General features: G+C 36.3%; 1 protein-coding gene across 1 annotated transcript in view; it reads left to right on the forward strand.

The window, feature by feature from the left end:
- The window catches only part of LOC137239546 (chaoptin), a 707,303-nt gene that overhangs the window by 281,062 nt on the left and 398,970 nt on the right, over positions 1 to 27,271 (forward strand). Inside the window, exon 4 of the mRNA XM_067764973.1 lies at positions 25,110 to 25,902. Coding sequence (XP_067621074.1) covers positions 25,853 to 25,902 — 50 coding nt within the window. The 5' untranslated portion in view covers positions 25,110 to 25,852. The remainder of the gene's footprint in view (positions 1 to 25,109; positions 25,903 to 27,271) is intronic.

Raw genomic sequence — 27,271 nt, forward strand, 5'->3', positions numbered from 1 at the left:
AACATCGATTGGCCTTATGTCTAGAATTAAAAAATATATAATTTGTTTAAAATGGAGTGTTTCGTTTGTAAGATATACATAAATCAAATACTTATATGTAGTCTAGTTCGTAACACATAGCAAAATGATATTTCTATGGTACTTCGATACACTTTTTGCAGAACAATGAAACACCCGATGTTAAACTAACTATATATTTTCAAATTGTCGACATTAGGACCAATCGGTTGGTTCCAAATTTTTAAATATAGGATTAATACTTTTAATCTTTATCCGACCAAGCCTTTTATTTTTGACAAAAAAAATTGCCTCCGTTTAACTGATATTATCTAACTGAAAAATTAAGTATGAAGTATGTTGTACTTTTTTTAAATAAATCAGAAAAATAGAAAGGATACACGATTCGTCATGAGTATGAGCAAATATTACGTACTATATTCCCCTAAAATATTTTCGAAAATATTACATCGTCGCTCGCTAGCCTGAAGCATGAATGTCAAATTTTTCCGAATTTGTGTTAGAGGCCTCTTTGGATTACCCTTTAGACTCTCTAGGTTCTACTTAAATCTACAGCTTCCTACCTTACATGGAAACCCCAATAATTTATGCCGTTTTCACGAATGTATAAATCAATCACACAAAATTGGGTTACAAAAATGAATTTGGTATATTCATGTTTCTCGATGACAACAAAGTAATGCTGTTCCTGTTTGTATGACACATTCGTTGATATGGCTCAACAATTTTTGAAATTAAGGTAAGAACAGCACACATTCATTCATTAATTTTTACTAATAATTCTAATTATTTTAAATATTTAATTATTTCTATAATAATTAAAAAATGGGATTCGGCACAACGCTATCCGAAAAAAGGGTAATTTACCAGTTGGGCCAATTCTTATAGCGTATTCGGACTCAGCGTATCAAAATTCATAGAAAACATGAGCCGCATTACCTGATCCGACTACATTTTTTAATTTTTTTGTATAGCTGTGTTAAAAAAAATTAAATCAGTTTTTAAAACTTTTGTTGTGCCAGAAAAATTAATGGGCTAAATCTCGGAGAATAAAAGGGATGCGAGCAGAACTGTTATTTCAGTTGAAAGAGCATATTGTGAGTATAATATATATGTAGATACGTTTTTACATTAGAAACTAATTCTTCTAAATTTGAGAGAGCAATAAAGTTTGAAACTCGATTTCCCAGCAATTTAATTTTGGCACATTCATGCTTCTGCTAAGCGGGCGACGATATAATACGCGCTACACGTTCATCAAAAAATCCTTTTTTTTTATTTCAAAGTGGAGTGTTAGTTCAAAAAATATTAAATCATTTATGACGTGACGCCGAGCAGCTTGCTTACATTTACTTGCAGCAGGCAATTTGTTTCACTAACTGTATGCAGCTAACACGTGCCTTTGTATGAATGCTTGGTCGAGTTACCCTGCAAAAATTCGTCCGATTAATACATAAAGAGATTGGACTCCGCTTGATCTCTTTTGTTTACATTTGAGCATAATTGCTCCCCTTTAGTCCCTTTCGGTTGCAGTTGCGATTAGTTTGAAATCTATGTAGCCCATTTTAAAAAATATTTAATATAAAACGCCCTAAATTTGTGGATAATATTTGTTATTCCTTTTTGAAAAACGGGGAAAACAACTTTCAACAAATAGATTTGGTGGCTTGGCATGCCCTTCGATAGTGTTTCCGCCACGAAAATGCAACTGCTGCCTATTTGAGACCTTATTGAACCGATAGGGACTAGTCTTCATATGTTCGCATAAAGGTACAAAAGGGACTGGTTATATCGATCCCTTTCGGTATAAATGGGTAAAATTAGTCTTCATAGGACATGCTCAAACAAAAGGGAACAGTTGAACTCATACAAAGAGATCAAAACAGGCATTGGTCACATACTCCATTGCGACTCAACCCGGATTCATCATAGACTAATCGCATTTTTTGCAGGGTAACTACACAAACATACATATGTACATATGCAATCGTAAATAAACGTACTAATCACTTGGTAAGTAGCTAGTATTTGTGTTTTACCAAACCATTATTGTAAGACAATAGGATACAAATGAAAAAATTATTTCTATTCTTTTATAAATTTTATTTTCACACTTCATTGCTCATTTTCCACTTATAACAATAAAATAACAAAATTTAATAATAACTTGTAAAATATTAATTTTACAAAAATAATTAATATAAATTATAATTTATTATTATAAATTATTAAATTCTATTTTCGAAAAGGAAATTTGTTATATTATTACATGAAGTATCTAAACGTGTACACTATACTGGGTCGATTTATTAACCGATAGCGCGACATCGTTTTTTCGATAGGATTTGGGCTCAGGAAAACAAAGTTCCACTACACATGCCCAAAAAAAATAATTTTCGAGCCTGTGAAAATTATAATTTTTTTTTGCTTTTTTTCGACTTGGATTTTTAAGTTTTTTTTCATGACCTACTAAAAAATCTTCATTTGATTGTAAAATTTTCATGTATACCCTGTCCGACCAAAAAATGTCCGCTAAAAAAAATATTCTTTTTTTTCAAAAACTGTTATCGACAACGTTTAGCGGATATTTTTGGGTAGGACAGGGTATACATATGAAAATTTTTTTAGTAGGTCATGAAAAAAAACCTTAAAAATCAAAATCGAAAAAAGTCAAAAAAATGACATTTCGCGGGTTCGAAAATTATTTCTTTGGGTATGCGTAGTGGAACTTTTTTTCCTGAGCCCAAATACTATCGAAAAATCGATGGCCCGATATCGGTTAACTTTCGTCCATACAAATCGACCCACCCTAGTGTACACATATATTTTCTTACGAAGGTTTTGAAATGTGCGTTGTGAATGAAAATAAAATATATATAAAATAACTAAAGGAGTAGAACTTATTTTTTTATTTGTATCCTATTGTCCTTTGTACTACAATAATGATTGCATATGTATATATATATATATATATATATATATGTCGTTGTTGTTGTTAAGTTGACCATGCATATATACGTACATACATATGTATATACATACATATGTAGGCACGCGTTAGCTGTATACAATTAATGCCACCTAATGCTTGCTGTAAGTAAATGTAGGCAAGCTGGTCGTAGTAACGTGAGAAATTAGTTAATATTTTTTGAACTAACAAAATAAAATAAAAAGGGGAATAGAGTATGTAATATTTGTTTAAAAAGTATAACTTTTATTTACTATTTCGATTTTATAAAATAATAATTTTATTATTTATTTACTATTTCGATTTTATAAAATAAAATCTTTCTTTAACGCAGGTTATAAAGTAAATGTCGTTACCTTCAAAATAAAACAAAAACGACGAGTGGAACCAAATATATAGAATTTTGAATGTGGGCAAGTTTGCTTAACCATGGAATCTGAACACATGCAGATCTTTGAAATAAGCTTTTTTTGAAGGAAGTCTTGATATACATATGTATTTAGGTATTGACTTAAATTGTGAAAAGATTCCAGGAAATCTGGTATCTTTTAACCTTCCTATACCCGCGCATTGGTCTGTGAGACCAACAAAACGCTTTTACGTAAATACTCTTTTTTCCAGCAACCCTAGAAATTTGAATTTTCTGTTAGCTGCCGCTTTTTTACAGGCTTTGTTTTAAGTGTTTGTGCGAGACGGGCATACTGGTGTATTTGATAATAATTGGTCTGTGAGACCGGCACGGGTATATGTGTAACTTTTTGTGCAGGTACAATTTTTTTTGTGTTTTTTCTTCATTGCTGTGCATTTTAAGCTATTGCATAGATTTTATCGCGGGCTTGGCGACTAAATCAAAAAAACCGCAACGGATATTTGTCAAAAAAGGTTCGAAAAGTTTCGAAAAAGTTTCGGTGTTAGCAACAAGATGATTACATAAAATTGGATCTATTTATGCGAATATTGGTTGTTGTCTTTGGTGTACATTTATCTTCACTACTGCGCTGTAGATGGCACTGGTAACCGCCAGATGCCAGATGACCTGCACGCTAGATGATGCACACCAACACACACGCTGTACAGAATTGCCTTTGTTGCTGTTGAACTTAGTACAGTAATTACGTACATAGTTGTTCCCTTTGATTTTAAGTTATTGCATAAATTTTATCGCGGGCTTTGAGCGTGGCGACTGAATCAAAAAAAACCGTAACTGATATATGTACATAAAATCATGGAATAACATCTGTTAATAACAGCAAAAGTTTCGGTGTTAGCAACAGGCGGATCACATAAAATTGGATCTATTTATGCGAATATTGGTTGTTGTCTTTGGTGTACATCTATCTTCACTACTACGCCGTAGATGGCACTGGTAACCGCCAGATGCCAGATGACCTGCACGCTAGATTTAATCAATAAAAGTAAAAAATTTGTTTTCTTATCGGTGACCACGCTTAAAAAGTGTAACTTGAATTAATATCAAAGACAAAACTTGAATTAATATCAAAGAAAACAAAATGTTGCATAAATATTATAATTGCATAAGTGATAATATGCAATAGCTTTACCGTGGCAGTCCCCGAGTGCCACACGTCCTTTTTTATTATTTTGAAGGTACTTGTAATTACCAAAATGAATCAAGAGCAAATCAAACTACTTTTGGAGGAAGAATTTTCGAGTTCTGAATACAAGGATGAAAATGACTGCCAGGTTGAAGATTTGTTTGGAACATGCTATTATAGTATGTTCTAACTGTTACTGTAGGGTGAAGAAGCTTTTTTCTTACCACGGAAAAAATTCGAAACAGGGAGTGAGCTGTGCTCTAAATTAAAAGAAAAATAGCACGATAAAACTACGCCTCTTGGTGGTTCACTGTAGACTAGTTTATTCAATATAAAGAGAAATGTAGTTTAGTTCTAGTTATATAACAATAGCTGTGTTTTTTTTACTTCTATATACGTTTACGCTTAAACTTTATATGGACTGCTAAGCGACAAACTTTAAATACACCTCTGAAATTGATGCGCATAAAATTTGTCCTACTAAATTTCAATACGCATTATACTTAAATGTAACTGAAATATGTGTCTTTGTTTCACCCTCTACACTAATTCTATGTATTCTATGTGTGTCCACAATTCATCGCAACCGATTCAGCTATATGTTATACCCTATGGCCATCAGAGGGTTGTGTCTCCGCTTTTCGGTACACCCTGTGATGTTATGTTAGTTATTTAACCGCTGCCGCTAGATGGGTCTCCTAAGCATTATCTAAGAAAAGATAGGCGTTTTTTCACGCGCAAACGAAACGTATACGCGAGTATAAAAAACACGGCTATTGTTTCAGTGTAGCTGCATATGTAGGTATACATACATGCGTTTGTTAGAATTAGTCTAGAGGGTTACATAGAATTAGTCTAGAGGGTGAAACAAAAACACATATTTCAGTTACATCTGAGTATAATGCGTATTGAAATTTAATAGGACAAATTTTATGCGCAGCAATTTCGCGTAAACGTACATACATATATAGAACTAAAAAAAACACAGCTATTAATTATGTGGGTACACACATGTCTGTTTGTATTATGAGTCGTAGGTCGTGTTTTCACGAAGTGTCTGCTGGCTTGTGTCTTAAGCTAGCAGACACTCCCGTTTCTCGGAACCGGACGCAGCTTTAAATTTTTTTTGCGGTACTAAATTGCCAATAAATGTAATATCAATTATCCAAGTCGTTCGGAAGTCGTAGGTCGTGTTTTCACGAAGTGTCTGCTGGCTTGAGTCTTAAGCTAGCAGACGCTCCCATTTCTCGGAACCGGACGCAGCTTAAAATTTTTTTTTGCGGTACTAAATTGCCAATAAATGTAATATCAATTATCCAAGTCGTTCGGAAGTCGTAGGTCGTGTTTTCACGAAGTGTCTGCTGGCTTGAGTCTTAAGCTAGCAGACACTCCCGTTTCTCGGAACCGGACGCAGCTTTAAATTTTTTTTGCGGTACTAAATTGCCAATAAATGTAATATCAATTATCCAAGTCGTTCGGAAGTCGTAGGTCGTGTTTTCACGAAGTGTCTGCTGGCTTGAGTCTTAAGCTAGCAGACACTCCCGTTTCTCGGAACCGGACGCAGCTTTAAATTTTTTTTTGCGGTACTAAATTGCCAATAAATGTAATATCAATTATCCAAGTCGTTCGGAAGTCGTAGGTCGTGTTTTCACGAAGTGTCTGCTGGCTTGAGTCTTAAGCTAGCAGACACTCCCGTTTCTCGGAACCGGACGCAGCTTTAAATTTTTTTTTGCGGTACTAAATTGCCAATAAATGTAATATCAATTATCCAAGTCGTTCGGAAGTCGTAGGTCGTGTTTTCACGAAGTGTCTGCTGGCTTGAGTCTTAAGCTAGCAGACACTCCCGTTTCTCGGAACCGGACGCAGCTTTAAATTTTTTTTGCGGTATTAAATTGCCAATAAATGTAATATCAATTATCCAAGTCTTTCGGAAGTCGTAGGTCGTGTTTTCACGAAGTGTCTGCTGGCTTGAGTCTTAAGCTAGCAGACACTCCCGTTTCTCGGAACCGGACGCAGCTTTAAATTTTTTTTGCGGTACTAAATTGCCAATAAATGTAATATCAATTATCCAAGTCGTTCGGAAGTCGTAGGTCGTGTTTTCACGAAGTGTCTGCTGGCTTGAGTCTTAAGCTAGCAGACACTCCCGTTTCTCGGAACCGGACGCAGCTTTAAATTTTTTTTTGCGGTACTAAATTGCCAATAAATGTAATATCAATTATCCAAGTCGTTCGGAAGTCGTAGGTCGTGTTTTCACGAAGTGTCTGCTGGCTTGAGTCTTAAGCTAGCAGACACTCCCGTTTCTCGGAACCGGACGCAGCTTTAAATTTTTTTTTTGCGGTACTAAATTGCCAATAAATGTAATATCAATTATCCAAGTCGTTCGGAAGTCGTAGGTCGTGTTTTCACGAAGTGTCTGCTGGCTTGAGTCTTAAGCTAGCAGACACTCCCGTTTCTTGGAACCGGACGCAGCTTTAAATTTTTTTTTGCGGTACTAAATTGCCAATAAATGTAATATCAATTATCCAAGTCGTTCGGAAGTCGTAGGTCGTGTTTTCACGAAGTGTCTGCTGGCTTGAGTCTTAAGCTAGCAGACACTCCCGTTTCTCGGAACCGGACGCAGCTTTAAATTTTTTTTTGCGGTACTAAATTGCCAATAAATGTAATATCAATTATCCAAGTCGTTCGGAAGTCGTAGGTCGTGTTTTCACGAAGTGTCTGCTGGCTTGAGTCTTAAGCTAGCAGACACTCCCGTTTCTCGGAACCGGACGCAGCTTTAAATTTTTTTTTGCGGTACTAAATTGCCAATAAATGCAATATCAATTATCCAAGTCGTTCGGAAGTCGTAGGTCGTGTTTTCACGAAGTGTCTGCTGGCTTGAGTCTTAAGCTAGCAGACACTCCCGTTTCTCGGAACCGGACGCAGCTTTAAATTTTTTTTTGCGGTACTAAATTGCCAATAAATGTAATATCAATTATCCAAGTCGTTCGGAAGTCGTAGGTCGTGTTTTCACGAAGTGTCTGCTGGCTTGAGTCTTAAGCTAGCAGACACTCCCGTTTCTCGGAACCGGACGCAGCTTTAAATTTTTTTTGCGGTACTAAATTGCCAATAAATGTAATATCAATTATCCAAGTCGTTCGGAAGTCGTAGGTCGTGTTTTCACGAAGTGTCTGCTGGCTTGAGTCTTAAGCTAGCAGACACTCCCGTTTCTCGGAACCGGACGCAGCTTTAAATTTTTTTTTGCGGTACTAAATTGCCAATAAATGTAATATCAATTATCCAAGTCGTTCGGAAGTCGTAGGTCGTGTTTTCACGAAGTGTCTGCTGGCTTGAGTCTTAAGCTAGCAGACACTCCCGTTTCTCGGAACCGGACGCAGCTTTAAATTTTTTTTTGCGGTACTAAATTGCCAATAAATGTAATATCAATTATCCAAGTCGTTCGGAAGTCGTAGGTCGTGTTTTCACGAAGTGTCTGCTGGCTTGAGTCTTAAGCTAGCAGACACTCCCGTTTCTCGGAACCGGACGCAGCTTTAAATTTTTTTTTGCGGTACTAAATTGCCAATAAATGCAATATCAATTATCCAAGTCGTTCGGAAGTCGTAGGTCGTGTTTTCACGAAGTGTCTGCTGGCTTGAGTCTTAAGCTAGCAGACACTCCCGTTTCTCGGAACCGGACGCAGCTTTAAATTTTTTTTTGCGGTACTAAATTGCCAATAAATGTAATATCAATTATCCAAGTCGTTCGGAAGTCGTAGGTCGTGTTTTCACGAAGTGTCTGCTGGCTTGAGTCTTAAGCTAGCAGACACTCCCGTTTCTCGGAACCGGACGCAGCTTTAAATTTTTTTTTGCGGTACTAAATTGCCAATAAATGTAATATCAATTATCCAAGTCGTTCGGAAGTCGTAGGTCGTGTTTTCACGAAGTGTCTGCTGGCTTGAGTCTTAAGCTAGCAGACACTCCCGTTTCTCGGAACCGGACGCAGCTTTAAATTTTTTTTTGCGGTACTAAATTGCCAATAAATGTAATATCAATTATCCAAGTCGTTCGGAAGTCGTAGGTCGTGTTTTCACGAAGTGTCTGCTGGCTTGAGTCTTAAGCTAGCAGACACTCCCGTTTCTCGGAACCGGACGCAGCTTTAAATTTTTTTTTGCGGTACTAAATTGCCAATAAATGCAATATCAATTATCCAAGTCGTTCGGAAGTCGTAGGTCGTGTTTTCACGAAGTGTCTGCTGGCTTGAGTCTTAAGCTAGCAGACACTCCCATTTCTCGGAACCGGACGCAGCTTTAAATTTTTTTTTGCGGTACTAAATTGCCAATAAATGTAATATCAATTATCCAAGTCGTTCGGAAGTCGTAGGTCGTGTTTTCACGAAGTGTCTGCTGGCTTGAGTCTTAAGCTAGCAGACACTCCCGTTTCTCGGAACCGGACGCAGCTTTAAATTTTTTTTTGCGGTACTAAATTGCCAATAAATGTAATATCAATTATCCAAGTCGTTCGGAAGTCGTAGGTCGTGTTTTCACGAAGTGTCTGCTGGCTTGAGTCTTAAGCTAGCAGACACTCCCGTTTCTCGGAACCGGACGCAGCTTTAAATTTTTTTTTGCGGTACTAAATTGCCAATAAATGTAATATCAATTATCCAAGTCGTTCGGAAGTCGTAGGTCGTGTTTTCACGAAGTGTCTGCTGGCTTGAGTCTTAAGCTAGCAGACACTCCCGTTTCTCGGAACCGGACGCAGCTTTAAATTTTTTTTTGCGGTACTAAATTGCCAATAAATGTAATATCAATTATCCAAGTCGTTCGGAAGTCGTAGGTCGTGTTTTCACGAAGTGTCTGCTGGCTTGAGTCTTAAGCTAGCAGACACTCCCGTTTCTCGGAACCGGACGCAGCTTTAAATTTTTTTTTGCGGTACTAAATTGCCAATAAATGTAATATCAATTATCCAAGTCGTTCGGAAGTCGTAGGTCGTGTTTTCACGAAGTGTCTGCTGGATTGAGTCTTAAGCTAGCAGACACTCCCGTTTCTCGGAACCGGACGCAGCTTTAAATTTTTTTTTGCGGTATTAAATTGCCAATAAATGAGGTATAAATTATTTAATATATAATATTGTTGTTTGCTATAGTGTGTCTGCCACCTTAATAGGACCTGATACCCGTATCGTACAAACACATTCCAGAGTCACCCCTGGTCCACCTTTATGGTGATATCTGGAAAAGGTGTCCACCTATAGAACTAAGGCTCACTCCCTTTTAAGATACTCTTTAATACCTTCCATTTGATACCCATGTTACATAAACACATTCCAGGGTTACCCGAGGTTCATTTTCGTACATAGCGAATTTCCTTTATTTTGTCTCCAAAGCTCTCACCTGAGTATGTAATTTTCGGTTACACCCGAACTTGGCCTTCCTTACTTGTTTTTATCGATTCGGTCTGGTATCAGCCAATAGAGCTTTACATGCGAAATTTATTCCACAACAAAAATGCATGTCATATATATTTGTTTGCTTTTAGTTGTTGCTGTCATGTCAGCGACTGTATAAATAAATAAATAATAATAAATATAGTAAGATAATGTCTTTTTGCTGGGCATTAACCTACGAAATAAATATAAGGCTTGACATACACAAAAAAGAAAAGGTCAAAACAATCTAAACTATAGAAACAATATCGGTGAAGTAAAGTCGTTAGGAATTTTTGTCTGCTAAGTAAATTAATAAAATATTCTATATGTATGGCATATGTATTTCATTCATATGTACATATATGTATTTCACATTCATACATATGAATTTGTTTGAGCACGTGTATGTACCCTACAAAAAAGCGACTACATAGTCCAGAATGAAATCGATATGAATCGCAAAAGAAAAATGCGACTAAGTATAGCCAGTTTTGATCTCTTTATGTGGGTTTGAGTGATCCCTTTTGTTTATGTAGGTCCTATGGAAAGATCAATTGTATCTGCTTATGCCAGAATTTGTAGCATCGGACGGGTCCCCTTTATACCCGCACAGATCATTTTCTTTACACCCCCGTATAACGTTACGTGTACTGATAAATATGTCCTCTTTTTACCCCTGCGAGTTGTTGGTTGGTGGCTGTGCCGCCGCGATGCCAAAGATCCGAGCGCAAGTAGCGTACGGTGCGCCATCTTGATGCACATTCCTGCTGGAATCAATCGCTGCTGATTTCGTATGGCTACTCGGTACTCCCTTCGAACCATTTGGAATGGGCAATACACCTGCTATTATCTTTGTGTGCTATTTTAATATTTTCTTTATTGTAACAGTCTGACGTCGCGAGTCGTTCAGAGAGTTGAGGTACATAAATAACTGATTTGAAAATTACTGGGATTTTTGCTTTTGGTTTTGATGTTTTGATTTATTTAATAAGCTTTTAATAGTTTTATCGGGGAAATCGTTATTCCTTAGTAATGCAAATATTTCTTTTTCTATTTGGTTGTGGTACATCTCATCTGAACTTTGTAACATCCTTCGAATACAGCCCATTGCTGTATTTCGTATCATCGCCTTTGGGTGTTTAGAAAAAAAGTTGACGATTCGTCCTGATGCCGCCGGTTTATTGTACCACTTTAATTTGAGTACATTTCCATACTTGTTTATCATTGAATCCAGAAAAAGTAATTTTCTGTCTTGTTCTAGTTCTATGGTGAATTGTATACTTTTGTTGAAAGAATTTAGCGCGTTTAAAGTGTTTTGTACCCCCTTTTCACTTACTATTGCAAACAAGTCATCGACATACTTTGTAAGCAATCTTGGTTTGCATCCCAATTTTTCCAATGTGTTTTCCAAAAGTTTTTCCATTATTATGTCTGCAATCACTGGCGAAGCAGGTGATCCCATTGGCATGCCTTTTATTTGCGTATATATAGTGTCGTTGTATTTCAAATATCTACTTTCCTGAATACAGAATTTTACTATTTCCATAAATAATTCCTTTGGTATCATTGTGTGTTCTTGTATTATTGTCCATTTTTCTAAAATAACGTCAAGTGCTAATTGTATAGGTATACTCGGGAATAGGGAAATAACGTCAAATGATATAAGTTTTTCGTCATCACCTATGTAGGCATTGTTTACTCTTTCTTTAAAATTTAGTGTGTTTCGTATATTATATATGGAGTTCGCTGTTAAATTTTTGAGTATATCCGTAATATATTTACATAATCCGTACGATGGCGATCCGATTGCCGAACATATCGGTCTAAGTGGTAATCCTTCCTTATGTGTTTTGGGTAAGCCATAAATTCTGGGCGGTAACGACGTATTAGATGTAAGTTTGCTTCTTTCGGCCTTTGTTATAAGTTCCCTTTTAAACAGCTGTTCGACTAGATTATTGTTCCTGGCTTGTAATCGTGATGTGGGATCTTTATTTAGAATTCTATACGTATTTTTGTCATTTAAAATATTTGTCATTTTTTCATTGTATTCGTTAATTTCCATTGCCACGGTTTTTTTACCTTTGTTCGATGTTAAAATTTTTATGTTTTTATTTTTGCTAAGAAAATTTCGTGTTTGCTCAACTGTGTTATTGTTCTATCTATTGCACTTTGCCGATGTGTTCTCGTGTGGTTTTTTATAAGCCACGAGAATTTCGTGCGGGCATCTTCTTCCTGCTCTTTGTTGTTAAGAGTTTGTATCAGCTCCTCTTCATCCGCTATATATTTGAAGAGAGGAAAGCTCTTGTTGTCCACTGGTAGACCAAACTTTGGTCCTTTTGCTAACAATGCTTTTACGTCATGTGGAATCTCTACTTTCGTTGTATTTATAAACCACTCCTTTTGTTTATTGTTGTTGGTAAAAAATGAATTTCGTTTGGTTCGTAGCTTCTCATATTTCACACTTTGTCGGTTTTTTATCGTTGTTGCTAGTTTTTTACCGATTTTTTCTTCGCTTTCCATAAACTCGTGGAAATCTTCTTCGCTTAATTGTTCTTTTAATTTTGTTGTTGCTAATTCTATTTTTCTTTTTAGATCTCTCATTGCATTATGTTTATGTTTGATTAGTAAGTTTATAATTTTTGTTTGATAGTAATGCGTGTGTTGTTGTAGAAGTTTTTCTATGTCAGTGTATGTGTCACGGTCAGATACAAATAATTTATAACATTTGTCTGAATTTTTTATGAAATTCGGAATTAGCTTAGACTTTCTACATTGTAAAAGGAACTTTATATTACACTTAATTTTTACCAATTTTTTTTTTTTTGTCAACAAAACAAAATCTAAAATACCCGAAATGGCAAAAGTAACGTAGTTTATGAAATTCCATGCAAAGGAGGTAAAAACAATGAGCCTTGCCATAGTGTTTATGTAGGAATAAGCAAACAAAAATTTAAAACATTGCCATAATGTAATGAATCAAAAAACAGCACTCATGATGCACTGTAAAATGAGAGCACATACACCAAATTTTGAAGAAACAAAGATTCTCCAGCAAGAACAACATTATAGCAAACGTTTCAATCTAGAAATGTTACATATCGTCGACAAAGATACAAACATTAGGCTCAATTATAAGACAGATATAGCGAACTGCGCGCACAGCTACAAATATTTACTTTCCAACAAGACAGTACACAGCTCCACGTCAGACAGAGCAGACGTGTAAATAAATGCAATGTATGTACATATATTTTGTTCAATTTTATAATTTTTAATATGTGCAATTGTCAATATTTTATTTTGTTTTGATTTTGTCAATAGTTACGCCCTGAAGACGGTTACCGGAGAGTAGCCGAAATGTATTGGTAGTAAAACTTAAACATATTGTGTTTTACTCAATTTGACCTGAAGCCAGCTTTAAACAAAATAAGTAATTAATTAAGAGGTCGCCAAAATTCACAATTACCTGCTAATATCTTGTAACAAAGCATTTAGCTAGCTCCGGCAGCATATAACTACACCTCGTAAGAAACCTGTTTTACGCTAGATCTACGCAATCTGTTTCTTTGCTACCATTCACGCCGCAACTTTTGCAATTGCCGTTAAAATGATCACACTCTCTCAGCATGCAGGCCAAGCTGCTAGTGGCATTTGATGGTGACAGCGATCGTAAATATATCTTTAATTGACCTATTAAGTAGATCCTCTGTTCTCTTACAAACTTCGGCCAGGTTCGCTTGGTTGTCTTACAGGTGTACGAGGAATACCAGTTGTAGACTGCTAACTCCTTGAAACTGTTATGTATGTTTCTTTTGATTGATGTAAGTGTACAATGGATCTCGATAAGTCCTCTTTCTAGCAGAACGGTAGTTCTTACCAATTTTATTGTTTTTTTAAATTCGAGTTAATATTTTAAAAGTTTTTTTTTTCGTTCTGGTATTTTGTGAAAACAACAATAAAACAGATATCACAATAATGGAACATATGGTCCTAATATTTTTGGTTCGGTAAATGGCTCCATTTCGTTTCAATGCCATTTGATTTTTTAGATATTTTTTATATTTACATTTTATCCATTTCCTCGCCGTTTTTGATATTGTGTTTTTTAAATTTTCAAACTGCCTAATCCTAACTGCACTCAAAACGGACTAGACCACTCTTTTTAGGGTTTAATCGCATAATTTTTACAGGGTATGACAAACCCAGTCATGGCGCCAGTAAAACATAAACGTTGTAATTGATTTTTAATTATTATTATTTGCTTTAAGTTTAAATTTACTTTTGACTTTTGATTGCAAATAAAACGGCAAAGTAAATAAAGATTATCTATATTTGTACAAAAATATATATGTATATTTTAAGATATACTGCACCTTTGTGTTTAATAATATTAACGAGCATAAAGCGCATTTTTTTATTTATGAGTTAGTAGTTCGAAGCTACACAAGTGTACTGTAGATCGATAGTAAAATGTGTTGTGGATAGCTTTAATATGGATCATATATGTATATTTAATTAAGACAAAATAAAATGTTGGCTTTAGACTAAAATTACTTCTATTTCACACCGAAAACTAATTAACTAATTAGTTTAGTTGTCGCCATAAAAAAAAAAAAAACAAAATGTTGCCCTTTAATTAAAACTGCTTCGATTTCACACTGAAAATTAATAATCTGATTCGTAAATTTTTGGCCCAGCAAGCGCTTATTAAATTCAATTTGTTTCGAAAATATTATCCATTGGTAATATCTGTTGTACATTGTCCAAGTTCGGGCGAAACACATGAAAACATCACCAGCTGCAGGCAGCTTTAAAAAAATTACTGTAATAAAAACAATGCACATACCAAATCTCGGTAAAGTTTGCCGCTAATTAGTCAACTTTGACATTGAAAGTTTCATACGAGTACCATTTACAATATTTTTTTAAATTTTCGTATTTGGCACAACCATACATTGGTAATAAAGTTAAGTGTACAGCCAAAATAAGCGCAGTTTCGGCGTCGGATTCGTGGTGGGAGAGAGACTTTGTCGCCAAGTGCTGGCGTTCACGCCTGTGGACGAGCGTCTCGCCGCTATCCGAATAAAAGCAAAATTTTTTAATATATCATTCATCTGCGCCCATGCGCCGACAGAGGAGAAAGACGATGAGGTGAAAGACACTTTTTATGAACAATTAGAACGCACATACGAGCGCTGCCCCCGTCATGATATAAAAGTCGTGCTTGGCGACTTTAACGCCAGGGTGGGCAAAGAAGGTGTTTTTGGCCCTACAGTCGGAAAGTTCAGCCTACACAATGAAACTTCTCCTAACGGACTGAGGCTGATTGACTTTGCCGGTGCTCGAAACATGGTCATATCAAGCACGAGGTTCATGCATAAAAAGATACATCAAGCTACATGGCTGTCTCCTGATCGAAATACTCGCAATCAGATCGATCACGTTGTGATAGACGGACGGCATGCCTCCAGTGTTTTAGATGTGCGAACGATCCGAGGACCTAACATCGATTCGGACCATTATCTCGTTGCAGCCAAAATACGCACCCACCTCAACGCGGCTAAAAACAAGGAACAAAAAACACAAGGAAAGCTAGACGTCGAAAAGCTTCAATCACAACAGACTGCCAATGATTTCGCAACTCGACTCTCACACCTGCTCTCTGAGGGCACAACTCATCCTGAAGGAATACAGGAGCAGTGGGACCATATCTCCAAAGCACTTCATACTGCCGCCGAGAAAAAAATTGGTTACCGGCGGCCACGAAAAAACAACTGGTATGATGAAGAATGCCGCGTTGCAACCGAAAGAAAAGACGCTGCCTACAGGGCTACGTTAAAAGCGAGCGCGACAAGAGGAGTGTGTGAACGCTATCGTGAGTTGAAAAGGGAAGCGAGACGCCTTTTCAGGAAGAAAAAAGCAGAAGCAGAAAGACGTGAGTGCGAGGAGCTTGATCTGCTAGCCACCAGGAATAACGCCCGAAAATTCTACCAAAAAATACGGCGACAGACGGAAGGTTTTAAGACCGGGGCAAACTCCTGTAGGAATGAAAACGGCGACCTTGTAACTGATGTCCAGAGAGTGCTTAGATTATGGAGGGAACACTTCTCTGCTCTCCTAAGTGGAGGCAGCAATTCACCGCGCAGAGATGAAGAACCCGATCCCGCAATCGATGATGATGGAATATATATCCCCCCGCCCGATTATGACGAAGTTAGAATAGCAATAACCAGATTGAAAAACAACAAGGCCGTGGGCGCTGATGGATTGCCTGCGGAGCTATTCAAGTTCGGCGGCGAGGAGTTGGTAAGGTGCATGCAGCAGCTTCTTAGCAAAATATGGGCGGACGAAAGCATGCCCGACGGTTGGAATCTAAGTGTTCTTTGCCCAGTCCACAAGAAGGGGGATAATGCAAAATGCACCAACTATCGTGGAATCAGCCTTCTTAATATCGCATATAAGGTCCTTTCAAGTGTATTGTGCGAAAGATTGAAGCCCACCGTGAACCGGCTGATTGGACCTTATCAGTGCGGCTTCAGACCTGGTAAATCTACCATCGACCAGATTTTCACAATGCGCCAAATCTTGGAAAAAACCCGTGAAAAGAGAATCGACACACATCACCTCTTCGTCGACTTTAAAGCCACCTTCGACAGCACGAAAAGGAGCTGCCTATATGCCGCTATGTCTGAATTTGGTTTCCCCGCAAAACTTATACGGCTGTGCAAAATGACGTTGAGCAACACCATCAGCTCAGTCAGAATTGGGAAGGACCTCTCCGAGCCGTTCGAAACTAAACGAGGTTTCAGACAGGGTGACCCCCTATCGTGCGATTTCTTTAATTTGATGCTGGAGAAAATTATACTAGCTGCAGAACTTAACCGCACTGGAACAATATATTATAAAAGCGTGCAATTACTGGCATATGCTGATGACATTGATATCATCGGCCTAAACACCCGCGCTGTTAGTTCTGCTTACTCCAAGCTGGAAAAAGAAGCGGTAAAGATGGGTTTGATGGTGAATGAGGACAAAACGAAGTACCTGCTGTTATCGAGCAAAGAGTCAGCGCATATGCGCCTTGGCAACCACGGAACTGTTGGCAGCCATAATTTCGAAATAGTAAAAGACTTCGTTTATTTGGGAACCAGCATCAACACTAGCAACAACATCAGCACTGAAATCCAGCGAAGAATCAATCTTGCCAATAAATGCTACTTTGGACTAGGTAGGCAATTGAAAAGTAAAGTCCTCTCTCGGCGAACGAAAATCATACTCTACAAGTCACTTATCGTACCCGTCCTGCTATATGGGGCAGAAGCATGGACCATGACAACAGCAGATGAAGCGGCTTTGGGAGTGTTCGAGAGAAAAGTTCTTCGAAAGATTTATGGACCTCTACGCGTTGGCGATGGCGAGTACCGAAGAAGATTTAATGATGAGCTGTACGAGCTATGCTGCTGGCTAGGCCATGTTATGCGAGTGAAAGATGATGCTCCGGCCAAGAAAGTGTTTCTATCCGAACCCGCCTATGGAAGCAGGGGTAGAGGGCGCCCCCACTCCGTTGGAAGGACCAGGTGGAAAACGATTTAAACTCCCTTGGTGTGACCAATTGGCGCTGGTTGGCGGAGCGAAGGAGCGACTGGCGCGCCTTGTTTAGACGGTTAAGCGCCAATTAAGTAAGTAAGTAAGTACAGCCAATTTTGTGATGGTTAAATAAAATGGTCGTGCTCGTTTTAAATTTTGTAACAAACTTTGGGAAATTCGTGATTATATCTGTTTCTGTTAACGTTTGAATCTCTGAACTGTCGAATAAATAACTCAAATATTCAGTATAACCAAACGTTCTTTAGTTAGACTACTTTGGGAGTAGTACTTCACTAAACCGTTTTAAAATCAAACTGATGTCATTCCTCAGCTTGCGCTGCTTTTATACTCTCTGTTGACTGGTTCGCATATTTCTCCTTAGGTCTAGACTTTTCCCGAACATGTCTTCTGGAACAGTTGTATCTCATACTTGGTTATTTAGCTATATGCGTGTGTATGTGTGAGTAAAAACTTCTGCTCTTAGCTGATGATAACGTGATGTGTGATTGTTTCTCTTTATTCTTCGCTCGTATCTGCTGACTACATACATATGTATATGTGAAATAATCTCTCTGCTTCAAGCTGCTGCTTATGTGTATGTGGCTGCTTGTTGTGATGTGTCCATGTATAAAAGTGTGGCTACTTGCTTTATATTTGTTATGCATTTATTTAGTAGCAGCATAGTGATGTATATAACTACTAATATTCGCCACAAAGTAATACTAAGAACCATAGTTCTTCAAACTTGCAAACTGATATTAACTGCTTCAGATTTACCACTTGAAATACTTTGAAATATTCTTCTATTAAATTTTTAAAAATGTTAATAAATTTTTATTTATTTTTAAATTTTCGTACTTTGCTTCACCGGCCGTTTTTGTTACTGTTGTTAAGCGTGTTGATTAATTTGTTTTTTCCTTTCAATTAAAATTTTTTCCTAAGCGGGCAGAAAAAATTGTTACACATTAGAAAAAAGCCCACCATATCACTACTGACGTGAAATATCAGTATGATTTAGTTAGATACTTAAGGGCTTTTGATTCACGGCTTTCAAAGTTTTGAGGTTTTTTTCATATAAATGTGTGTGGTGCCACGACCATTTTCCAAGATTTTGTTAAGTTTCTACACTACATTCTTTATATAAGATTCGTTCGAAAAATCGATCAATTCGTTTTTGAGTATCTTCACCGAGAGCTAGAGTATTGAAACTTGGAATACGCATCGGAACCCGACGACAATTACCATGAGGGAAAAGAGTCTAAATATCGCGAAAATTCTAAAAAAACGTGCTAACTTGGAAATTTTGCTTTCGAGTTTTAAGGAACTTCTCCGAAAACAAAGAGACTTGAAGCTTTGAAAGAAAATGTGGGCTCTATCAAGTGGTAATATTTTTGATATAAGGTTTTCCTTCATGAGACAGGGATCGAGATATTTAGTAACATTTAGAAAGTGCATTTACAAAATGTGCAATCTTGCGACAGCTATTTGCCGTAGAGCTAGATTCTCGGAAATAAGAACATACTTCAGAACCCAATGACAATGCAGCACGGGGAATATTTTTTTCGCTAGGTGTTCCGGTGATCGTGGAGATCCAAAAGATCTACCGAGCTTGGAAATTTTGCTCTCGAGTTTTAAGGAACTTCTCCGATAACACAAAGACTTGAAACTTTTAAAAAAAATTTGGGCTCTATAAGGTTATAATATGTAGAATAAAAGGCTTTTCTATATTAGACAGCGATCGAGCTATTTAGAAAGTTCATTTACAACATGTGGAATCTTTCGACCGCTATTTCAGTATTTTCCCGTAGCGCTTGATTCTAGAAATTAAAAGCATGTTTAAGAACCTGATGACAATGCAACATCAGTGAAACAATTTTTGCTAGAGGGTCCGGGTATCGTGAAAATTCAAAATATCGTCCGAACTTAGCATTTTTTTTTTGGAGCTTTCAGGAACTTCCCGATAACTCTGAGACCTGAAACTTTGAACTAAGCTTTGTACTCTATTTATGATAAATGAGTTTTCTATATTGGACAGGGATCGAAATATTCAGAGATGTTTATAAAGTCCATTTACAATATGTGGAATCTTGCGACCGCAGCAAAACCCGATGATAGTGGAATACGAGTGGAAACAATTTTTTTAGGTGGTTCAAGAGTCAAGAGAATTCAAAAAATTTTTTTGGAAATTTTGCTTTCAAGTTTTAAGAAACTTTCCGATAACCTAGAGACCTGAAACTTTGAAGGAAATTTCGTGCTTTATTGGGATGTAATATCTGAGTTTAATATGTGAGTTTTCTAGATGGAACAGGGATAGAGATATGTAGAAGCATTAAAACCCTTACACATAGTTCAGGTTACCTTGACAATGCAACAAAAGAAGATTAAAAAGAGGAGATATAAAATTGTAAGCACTAACTTTATCTAAATGGATCAGATGGAACGAAAATTGTCACTTTAAACTAAAATCCTATTAAACTCTGATATTAAAATTTTAAAGGAACCACTGTAAAAAATTTGAGGAACAAAAATATAAAGATGCAGTACAATAAATAGACTTTCGATATAATCTTCACCTAAGTCCGGCAATGTGCGCTCCACTTTTATATTTTATATTGTTGATCCTCATAAGAATTTTTACAGATATATTAAAATTTTGAATATCAAAGTTTAACAAGATTTTGTTTTTATTTCAAGATACATTTTTCGTTTCTTATGGTCGATTTATATATAGGACCTAAATAACACTTTTTTATATTTTCCATTGTTTCTATCCCTTATTACATATTTTTTATCTAATTTATGTGCAATATAGCATTTGAAATGCAACTAATTAATTTTATCAGGCATTAATTGCATAATTTATTTTAACATATAGATATACTTAAATCCTGATAATGCTGCGAAACAGATTTAATGTGGCAACTAATTTCAGCTAAAATATTCCAAAATTTTTTTTTGTGTTGATTGCATAAAAATAAATGTTGAGCATTTGGCTGTAATTAATATTAATAACAGATGATTGTAGTAAAACGGCAATAGAAAGGTCAGTGAATAGCCAGCATGTGTGTGTGTGTTTGTGTTGAAACCAATTTAATTATTTACATAACAACAAAAACGTGTGAGCTTGAATAAAAAATTGTTGATTATATAAATATCTGTGTAAGCAGATTTATTTTTGCACATTATTTTAATTATATTCGAATGATGGCCACATAGATATGTACATATTTTTTTGATTTAGGTAATTTTTTTGTTTGCCTAGTTTTTATTCACGCTTGCGCGATTATCTTTGGTGAAGTGCTAACAATTAAAAAAAGCTATAACAATGGAATGGCTTATTGTGTAACAGTAGAGAGAAGGGGGCAAATTTACGTTTATATAAAACACTAACAGTCCCGGCAGCAGTGCACGGACTTTACCACTTTATTGGTAGATCTACCAACTTTTTAGCCCATTTTCATTTTCTACCACTTCTACCACCAAAGCCCAAAAATGTACAAACATTTGCCTTTGTAAGGAAATTAAGAAACGATTCAATTTCGAAGACGAAAAGTTACAACTTTTGGAAAATGCTGATGAAAAAAATATTAATTGTAGTTAAATGACAATGATTGTTCCCTTACTTAAAGCTTTTCCATTTCACAAGACTTCCATGGAAATTCTCAACAACGAATGGCGATCATTAATGTTATATGATAAGGAAATAATAGAAATGATATTTTCCGACGGTATTCTTAAAGGATGGATACAATTGGGAACTGAAAAGAGTCTTCTAAAAGAAAATTTGAGTGAATAAATGTGCTCCTTAGCAATATTACCTCACAGTAGTGCAGCCGCAGAACGGTAGTTCTCTATAATGAACGACATAAAACCGCCAAGCGTAATGGATTAAAAATTTCAAGCATTTCTAATCAAATATTAATAAAAGAGTATTGTATCGGACGGACTTTATTTCAGCCTCCAATTAAATTAATAAGATTTTATAAAAAATTGTATTTTGTAGAAGATGATTTTGTTCCTTGTAATTAATAACACCCATATGGAACTAAATTTTTCTTTTGTTTTTTTCTGATAATTTTTTTTGTTGAAATGCGGTTCTTATTTTAAAAAATTTGTGCACAAGTTCAAACAAGAAATAAATGTAGGACATGATCTCGCAAATATTTTCCTGCTATATTTTCGTCAGTTTTCTATGAATAATTTTGAACGAAAATAAAAAAAGGTTTAAGCAAACGATAACATGCCAAAGTCGGTTATTTTGTGGCAGAAAAATACTGGTACATTGGAAAATTGTTGTTGTAATGAGACGTATCGGTAAAGTTTCCTCAGTATTTTAAGCTCAAAATATAGAAAAAAGCAAGTATGATTAAGGCATTAGCTATATATATATACAAATTTACATTAATTCTTTTGTTTTGTTTACATGTTCTTTTTTAGGTGTTATTTCCGTGAAATGTGCTTTATTTGTTTTACAATAAAATATGAATTGTTTTGTACAAATATAAAACGTAGCTATTGTTTTCTTGAAAAAAAAAAAATATATATCTACCAACTTCTACCACTATTTTAATTTTTCGTCTACCAACATTCTCTTTTTAAAAGTCCGTGCACTGCCCGGCAGACGTCTTTTTGTTCGACCTTTGGTCTAGCTGCATTACTTTTAAGTAGTTTTTACACTCGCTCTTACTCCTTAACCCTTTTCTGTATCTCTTTACCCTTTTATTCACCCTTCTCTCAGATTCTCTTTCTCCCACTCTGTCTTTTCCATCCCTTCTTTTCTCTCTAGCTCCTTATACCCTCCCTCCCCCGCTCAATGTATCCCTATATTTTTATCTTCGTCCAACCCCATCTCTTTCTCAGTATCTTTCTCTTTCCCCATTTTTCCTTTGCTCTAGTTCTTTTTATTTCTCCACATCCCTTATTCTCAGTCCCAGTCCTAGTCCCATTCCCAAATCAAGAGTGTTGTATGTATTTTTGAATGCTTTTTCATAAGAAAAAAATAAGAACAAAAAATGTTGAATGAATATCGAGGTGAAAAGTGTGTGAGGGAGATAAAAGGAGACCGAGCTAAAAAGAGAGGTTGATACAGAGAAAGCGAGGAAGGGAGAGAAGAAGACCTAGAGGAAGAAGCAAACGTAAATAGAGATAAAGGGAGAGAGTGAAGCAGGGAAATGGAAGAGAGGAAAAAGAAAGGGGCAGGAGAAAGATCGATCGAAGGAGATCTCACCTCTCCGGGAGAGGGTGAGAGAGAGAAGAACAGTAAGAGATAAAAGCCTCTTAAAATGTATGCATATAAACCAAAATTAGGCCAGAACAATGGAAATAATATCAATCAAGACTGTCGTCACCGATATGGTCGCATCAAAAGCAGCCAAAGAAGTCAGCAAATACTGCGTTTAGTCTTCCGGAGTGAGCAAAACTTACGAGGCGTTTTTAGCATCATTGATATCAATATCATCAGCTCAGATTGTGTCATCATGGTTTAGATTTCAGAAAGAGATTCAACTTGTCCGAAGTCACTTTAGGTTTCAAAGAGTTCTGCGAGGTCTTTTTCAATCTTTTCGGATTTAGTGGTATTGCTCAAGGTCATTTAGCTAAACCTTATAAACTTTGTTTTGCAGTTAAATAAAAGCATAGCTGTATAAAAGCAACTTTGCGGTTCTCTTATCGTGGGATTTCTCCAAGACTTGGCGTAAAGTGGTAATCTGGACTATATCTAGCATCGGTATGACCTTGAAGCTTGCTCCGTAGACGTTTCAATTATGTTGTATTAAGGGAAAGCGAGTGGTGCACATGATTGACCAAGTGGTTAATGCGTGGACCCAAGCACACTCCTGCATAAAGTGTCGAAGATTATGTGTAGGTCTTACAACCTGCCCTACGCCTATCATTAGAAATAGCAGACTGTATACTACAGTGGGTCGATTTATTAACCGATACCGCGCCATCGATTTGTCGATAGGATTTTGGGTCAGGAAAAAAAAGTTCCACTACGCATACCCAAAAAAAAATTTTTTCGAGCCTGCGAAATTTCATCGATTTTTTCGATTTTTATGGATTTTTTTTTTCATTTTCAAGGCTCCAGATCATTTTTTATGTATTTTTTTTTTTATTTTTTTTTTTGTTCGTGTCAATTGGCATATACAGTACTGGTAAATACAGTTTTTTGAACAAAAAAATTCTTTTATAGATTTAGAAGAATTTTGATCGAAAAATCTACTTTTTTTCGCAGGCTCGAAAATTATTTTTTGGGTATGCGTAGTGGAATTTTTTTTCCTGAGCCCAAATCGTATCGAAAAAACGATGGCGCGATTTAGGTTAACTTTCGTCCATACAAATCGACCCAACCCACAGTATACTCAGATCATCGGTATTCTGCTTTCTGGAGTCATATGCGTTTAAATTAGGCATGATCAGTTATAGCAGTTGTAGTAAGTGATACAGCTGTCATATCTAGAAGCAGCAAGTGGCATCGTTTTTAGAAAGCTTGTAGTATTTGCCAAGAGGACGGAGTTATTTTATAACATATGTGCCGCGTTTTTGATAGGGTTTTTCAGTTTGGTCGTTAGACAAACTTCTGGTAACACTTCGGACTCATTCAGCCTATGAGAGGTTCACATAGACCGAACTGTGTGTTTTTGAATACAATTATAAATTAAGGCGTTCTTTTCCTCCCGAGAAATATTGAGTAAAAATAGAAAAATGTCCCCAAAGCCTTTTGGCATTTGCAAAATTACTATCATAATATACTACTTTAAGTACTTTTCTACTACAATTTTCGCTGCAGAGGATTGAATTATTCATCGCTTTCCTTCCTTCCTATATTGGGTCCCAGGGCATATGGGAATAGATGGGAATGGAAAAGCGGATGAACTAGCTAAAAAGGGCGCATCCCTTGAAGCTTGCTCCGTAGACGTCCCAATTCGACTGGGCGATATTAAGTGAAGGCGAGAGGTGCACATGATCGACCAAACGGGAAAGGCGTGGGTTCAGGCGCGGGGCTGTAAAGTGTCGAAGATTATGTGTAGGTCTTACCACCTTAGACTAACAAAGTTGCTTCTATCATTAAAAAGAGAGGACTGTAGACTCATGACGGGTATTCTGACTGGACACTGCCTTCTGGCGTTACATGCCTTTAAATTAGGCTAGGTCAGTGATAGCAGATGTGGGAAGTGCGGGCTGGAGGAGGAAATGATCGAGCACGTTCTGTGCTCGTGCCCTGAGCTTGCCAGACTAAGACTCCAGCTATTAGGAGTGATAAAGCTGTCAGATCTAGAAGCAGCAAGTGGCTTAAGTCCTGGTAATTCTAGTATTTGCCAAGAGGACAGAGTTATTTTATAAGATAGGTCCTGGTTTTTGATATGGTTTTTCAGTTTGGTCGTTAAAACAAACTTCTGGTAACACTACGGACTTACTCAGTCTATGTGAGGTCCTCATGTACAGGCCAGTTCAAACCTTCCTTCGCAAAAACATCACGTCCTGATTTTTAATTTGGAAGTGTCAAAATACTGCTGTTATTAGAGAACAAACTCTTTAGTAATTGAATCATGTTTAATAATCGTTATATTCTTATATTTTCAGAAACTATGGAAGCCATACAAAGCCAAGCGCCTCGCCTTCCCTTGCCGAAAAACATGAAAAATTATTAATGTAAAATGCGAAAAGTTTGTGTTTACCTTTTCGGTGATGAAAAGCCATAAACCTGCGTGCACATAAAAATATTAAATAAAATTTATGACTCAAAACAAAAATCAAATAAAAAGCCCGCGCTTCTGTGAAGAAGAAACCAATAAAATGCAAAATTATTAACGCTGGTACTTGGAAGAAAATGATCGCAATTTGTGGCAGCGCAAAAATTGATTTGCCAATATTATTAGCCATTCCGTACGTTTCAAATATTTATTGAACGTTTTTGTTATGGTGACCAGAGTAATGAAATTTTGAGTAAGGAAGCATTGCGAGTTGGCATAAACATCAAAAGCACAAAAATGAATTTCGTGTGCAGCAATCATAATGAAACATAAATAAAATAATAAATAGTGAAGCAATAAAAATGATGGCATGCAAGACAATACGAATCGTATATGAAGAAGAAATTTAAAAACTTTTTTACGCAATGAATGTTTGCTAGTGCTAACCAGAGGTTAAAGTGCGTTACTCGTATGTGTATGAGTGCTTAACAAATGGAATTGGGTCATCATTCCAAAACTGCTGACATTTGGGTATATAAAAGCAAAGTGATCTACTTGAAGTGCTAGAAAGTTAAACTGAACTAAGAATTTCACCAATGAGGCCAATTGATATTTCATACATTCGCAATATACATGCGCATTTGCAATTATATGGAGACGTGTTTGGTGGCTAATCATTTGATGTGAGTAAATTTTATTTATATTTTTAAAAATTATTCATATTAACTTGCATATACAAGCTTTAACATTGTTCCGCAGACCAAAATTTAAGCGTTAATTTTTTTCTTTTAAAATAGAGCTCTAGATACCCGGGTATTGCACTTCGAATAGCTCGATACTCGTTCAGCTCAGCTGCTAAAATATCTGCTAAAAAATTTCAAGCTTTTGAACGATTCGAGCTGCCAAAACGAGTGAAAAAGAACGAGCTATAGAGTAAGACGAATATCGAGTTATTTGCGTCACAAAATTAGAAACTTTTTACTCACTTAGAAACCACAAATTTCTTAAGGATACAATTTTTTTGACGCAGTCGATTTGATTTGGTATTATTCGATTTTATTAAAATTCTGTACTTTTTAATCAATTCGATGTCAAAAATTCGATAACTTCCATAGACTCAATGTGTCCATACTGTGCATATTTATGATATTAGCCTAACCCCAAAATCATCATTTTCTCTCACAGGCTTTATTGCCAAAAGTGAATAAAGAAATGTTGAAAGTGCCTAAAAGTATGCACAATTTTCCAATAGACCGGCTTAAAAATTGCCATGTTGTCAGATATTTCGACTCCAACCGGAAATCATACATTATAGTTCCTTATTTTTAGGCTAAGCTAAAAACTTGTTTAATATTATTTAAAAACGATATTGAAAGATACTCTGGAGCTAAGGAACGAATATGCAATAGCTAACACAACAGAACTAGTAGAGAGACTTGAGACCGTAGAGCTAACAAAGAATAGCAAATTGGTATCATTTGACTTGGAGACTTTGGACATAGTTAGCTCAACAATAATTCATAATACAAAAAACAAAGTGAAAAGTATGCAAATCACAAATACGCTAAGAACCACTTTACGTCAAAACTATTTTCAATTCAACAATAAAATATATAGACAAACCAACGGTCTTGGAATGGGAAGCCCTACATCAGCAATTCTTATGGAAGTGTTCATGCAAAATCTGGAAGAAAATTGCATACAGGAGCTGAAGTCCAAATTAGGCGTGTCGTTTTATGCTAGATACGTGGATGACATAATATGCGTTTTAGCTACTAATAACGAAGAGCTTGTACTGGCGTACCTCAACAAGTAGCACGGAAATATAAAATTTACAATGGAAACCGAAAAGACGGATGAATCAACTATCTAGACCTCACGATAAATATTGATAAAGAATCAAAAAGATTTAACTATGACATATAGAGAAAGCCAACGGGCACCGACACAATAATGCATAATACCTCAAATCACCCCCAACAGCATAAAAATGCAGCATTAAGGCACTTGGTACATAGACTTGAAAGAACACCTCTTACACAAGAGGCATAT

The sequence above is a fragment of the Eurosta solidaginis genome, chromosome 2 (genome assembly GCF_040869045.1).
Source record: "Eurosta solidaginis isolate ZX-2024a chromosome 2, ASM4086904v1, whole genome shotgun sequence".
Classification (NCBI taxonomy): domain Eukaryota; kingdom Metazoa; phylum Arthropoda; class Insecta; order Diptera; family Tephritidae; genus Eurosta; species Eurosta solidaginis.